At 43.8% G+C, this 4,609-nt stretch overlaps 1 protein-coding gene across 1 annotated transcript; it reads left to right on the forward strand.

Annotated features, from left to right (window-relative positions):
• The first annotated feature begins 3,661 nt into the window (after positions 1–3,661).
• LOC133473761 (trace amine-associated receptor 1-like) lies at positions 3,662–4,486 on the forward strand. Its single transcript, XM_061765351.1, has one exon. The coding sequence runs from the start codon at positions 3,737–3,739 to the stop codon at positions 4,484–4,486; it is 750 nt and encodes a 249-aa protein (XP_061621335.1). The 5' UTR covers positions 3,662–3,736.
• Positions 4,487–4,609: the final 123 nt, after the last annotated feature.

The following is a 4,609-nucleotide window of genomic DNA, read 5'->3' on the forward strand; positions in this document are numbered from 1 at the left end:
TTTGCAGAGCTCCTTTACTAGACAGTAAAACACTCCACACTGTCTATTGTTTCATCGTTGTACCATATTTGCAATATTGTGTTGATGAATTACAAGCACTCACTATGTCATTAACCACCCTAGACAAAAGCACAATAAGGACCATTCATAAATGGAACGGAATGAATAAACAAATATTATATTGTAATATATATGTAAAGGTATTTTGGAGTATACATGTGGAGATTATGCATATATTAGTGTATGTATGTACTGTACGTATGTAATTCGTCAGTTCTTGATGGATAATGCACAGGTATCTTAGGTCATAATAAAGGGCTACTAACTCTTTGAACTGGCAGTATATTTTGCATTTTTGTTTATTTTGTATTGCATGTTTCAAAATAAAAATGTTCAATCCATCCATTAAATGCCACTTCTGCACTGCTAATTCATTTTGCCATATTTAGGGCCTCAGAGAGAGAATTAAAGCAGGGGAGGAACGTAGACAGCCGCATGGCGAGTAGAATGGCTTACAGTTCAAACACAGCGAATCCAAGTCCGGGCTGCAGTGCGTGTTGAGCTCCGAGACGTCGGGAGACCATTTTTCGTTGATAAAGAAGAATAGTCCTCCACCTTTTGTTTTCCCCAATAGCTCTGTGACGCGGTCCGCTCGATGTAGTTGGAAGCCCGGAAGGATTGCGGACCCATCGGGACGCGTTCACAGAGCATGTCTCTGTGAAGCACGGGGCGGCGGAACGTCCAAAGTCTTTTCTGGTCTTTGTGAGAAGATGAAGCTCATCCATTTTATTGGGTAGAGAGCTGTAGATTTGCGAGGTGAATCGATGAGAGCGGCATTCGGAATCCTTTCTTCCGAAACTTGACCTGCACTCCGGCTCGCTTCTCCCTGCAGTGTCGCCTCCATGCGCCGTAGATCACAGCCACTCCACCGGAGAGGAACTCTTTGTAAAATTTGGTGAAACAAAGCCTAAACTCCCTAAGGTTTGCAATCTTTGTTTAGCACACCTACAATTTTCTATTTTATTTTTAATCCATCCGTAGTTTTATTTAGTACTCAAGCAAACATTACACAGTTGTGCTCATAAGTTTCATTGCCCTAGCAGAATTTTTAAGATGTGTACCATTCTTTAAAGAAAACATGAAAGAGCCGCAAAACACATTTATTTATTTCTTAATGGGATTCAAGTTAAGCTGTAACGTATTTCAGGAAAGCTAAATCATTACAAAAAAACAAAAACAAAAAAAACCAAGAAAGAAATTAATTAATGGTCATTGTTCAGTCATATTTTAAAAGATAAGGCTAGTATTTCACAAATTCTGCTCGGGTATGTAAACTTATGAGCACAACTTTACATGTCAGCATTCATGCATTTTTGTTTCGTTCTGTTACTTGACAATAATAAATGCCAAAAGGTTTTTGTATTGAATTTATTCAAATTTCCCGTGGTATTGAATACAGGCAGATGTAGATAAAACGGCTAGGCTACGTAAAGATGCACCAAAGAGGCCAAACAAATCTCTCGTAAATTTGACACACCACAGAAGAGTGGTTTTCAAAAGCCTGCCAAATTTGAATCAATAAACATATCACCATGTCTGTAAGATAATGCTCTGAAATCATGAAAAACAAGGCTCGTCTTCGAGGTGCAGGACTGCGTGGGTGTGTCCCAATGACGACGCTGTCGACAGCCCTTCACCTGTCAATCAAATACTGTACGTTCACTCGTACGCTACGTGCTCAAGTGTCTTTGTCAGCTACTGGCTAAATAACGTGTGCAGCTGTGGTTATGGTAAATAAACAGTTAACTTTCCCGTGTGTCTGATATTTGGGGAGAGTGCACGAACCAGCAGGCTAAGAGCCCAGGCAGCTCACCCACCAGGTGGCGCAAGTCTTGTGTACCAGGCCTCAGCCCTAAATCGAAGTGTAAAGATATACCCCAAGCCAAACGCACACAAAAATCTGAACCCTACCCTTGGGTCCCACTGGTATATGACATCCATGACCGGACCCATGTGGCAGGACCCAAACTCCTAACCCCGACCTAACGTAACCTTAAGGCCCTTTACACAAAGACAATTGGCCTGTTTTTGTGCCGATTTTGCCCCTTCCCGACCAAGCACGTCAAACAGCAGACAATCTGAAGTCTTATAAGATTATCATATAAGATTGTCCTCAAGTCTGATGTGTGTTAAGAGTTAATCCGTCCCGATTTTAGGGTCTGAAACAGATCAGGCCAACAATCTTAAGTAATGAACATGTTCAATATTGACAACTTCTCCCGCGTCATGACGCTGTGAATTGTTACGTGAAACGGAATATAGCCAATCAAGAAGCACCCTGAGTCAGAAAAGGAAACGCCTGTCAATAAAAATAAGCATGTGTTACCCCGATGTTGTTTTTTTTTGGGGGGGGGGATAAAATTGGGTTCCCATTTTATAACCTTACATCCTTTAGGAACGTGGGAAGTGTTTCTTCTTCTTCGGTTTTGTGAGTTTACGTGTGATCACGCCTGATTTCGAATTCGGCATTTGAAAAGAATCATGTACAGTATGTGGTGTTCTGTGTTGATATTACGGACCACACCCACACACAAGACGACCAAAACTGTTAAGTGCCAGATTTATTATCTTTATCTGTAAGGTCGAAAAAATCTTTATGTGTGTACCAGGCCTAATCCCAAACCTCAGGCGGGCCTTCTTGTTGGCTTTGTCGACAACAATTTGAGAATAAAACATTTATGGGGCGGCACGCGCCTGAAGGTTAGCACATCTGCCTCACAGTTCTGAGGACCAGAGTTCAAATCCCCGGCCCCCACTGTGTGGAGTTTGGCATGTTCTTCCGTGCCCTGTGTGGGGTCTCTCGGGTACTCCGGTTTCCTCCCACATCCCAAAAATACGCAGGGTAGGTAAATTGAAGTCTCTAAATTTGCCCGGAGGTGCGAATGGTTGTTTGTTTCTATGTGCACTGCGATTGGCTGGCGACCCAGTTCAGGGTTGTACCCCGCCCTCGCCCGGAAGGAAAGCTGAGCTTGGCTCCAGCACGCCTGCGACCCAATTGAGGATAAGCAAACGGAAGATGAATGAACGAAACCATTTATGGTTGATGGAAGACTAAATATGCCTTCATGTCACTGTTGATAGTGGAGTCTGGTGTATGCTGCTCACCATGGACATCTTTCTTTGACAAACTTTGACCCAATACATTTGCTGGGTGCGGGTACTAGAAACACATAAATGAGACTTCCAACAGAGAGGTTTAGACAGAAGGCTGTCCTGAGCGCCAGCTTTTCCATGGACCAATGGATCTCTGTTTTCCACATCTCGCCAAACATTTCCTGTGGGAAGCCCTCGTATGATTGGTCTGAAGGTGATCTATTGAGAGTCCTGCAGCCCATCGTCTGCATCCTCACTGTGCTGCTCAACCTGCTTTCATCATCTCAATCTCCCCACTTCAGGACCATGGTTCTTTTTCCGATACCTCATGTGTTTGAGCCGCTTTGCAAGGTTGCTCCCAGGCTGTTAATATTTATTATTGCCTCATTTCTCTCAAGGAAACAACAGTGATTGTATTGTAGTATTAGAGTGTTTTGAATGACATATTGTGCCTACTTATATTTGTCTGGAAAGTGCTTTGAACAGCATGTCATGTGTGTCACAATTGTTTTTCAGGCAGCTCCACACCCCCACCAACCTCCTCCTCCTCTCCCTCGCCGTCTCAGACTTGCTGGTGGGATTGATGGCGATGCCAGGTGAGATCTACATGAGCACATCCTGCTGGTTTCTCGGTGACATTGCCTGTTCTCTGTGGAGTTACACGACTTTCACCGCAGCATCCTCCTCGGTCGGAAACATGGTGCTGATATCGGCCGACCGTTACGTGGCTATTTGTCATCCTCTGCATTATAACGTCAAAGTCACTGTGAAAAGAATTCGATCTTGTGTTTGTCTCTCTTGGGTGGCTGCGCTTCTCCACTGTGCCATCCTTTTAAAGGACCAATTGGTTCGTCCTGGAATGTACAACTCGTGCCGCGGAGAGTGCGTGATCGGTTTTGAGGTTTACGCAGGCATTCTGGACCTCGTCGTAAACTTTGTCCTTCCTCTCAGCATCATCTTCATGCTGTACATGAGAGTGTTTGTGGTCGCTGTTTCTCAGGCGCGAGCCATGCGCGCTCATGTTAAATGCCTCAAATTACAACATTCTGCCCCTTTCAGAGCAAAGTCATCCGAGTTGAAGGCGGCCATGACTCTTGGTGTTCTCGTTCTTGTCTTTCTGGTGTGTTTCTGTCCGTACTACATTGTCAGTCTGGTGGCTGATAATGAGAATTTTGGTTCAGTGACGAAATTTGTTCTTTATTTGTATGATGTCAACTCGTGTGTGAACCCCTTAATATACGCCCTTTTTTACCGCTGGTTTAGAAAAGCTGCTAAGCACATTGTCACTCTTCGCATTCTGCAGCCTGCCTCCCGTGAGGCCAACATACTGTAGACTCAATTTGCTCTAATGTTTGAAAGGCTGACAAAATCCTGTTGATGTGTTACTGCAATATGACAGAGTGGTGATGTTTTACCTGAATGTGTCTTTTTTTATCACTTTACTGTCATACAGTTC

Source organism: Phyllopteryx taeniolatus, unplaced genomic scaffold (genome assembly GCF_024500385.1).
Source record: "Phyllopteryx taeniolatus isolate TA_2022b unplaced genomic scaffold, UOR_Ptae_1.2 contig_449, whole genome shotgun sequence".
Taxonomy (NCBI): Eukaryota; Metazoa; Chordata; class Actinopteri; order Syngnathiformes; family Syngnathidae; genus Phyllopteryx; species Phyllopteryx taeniolatus.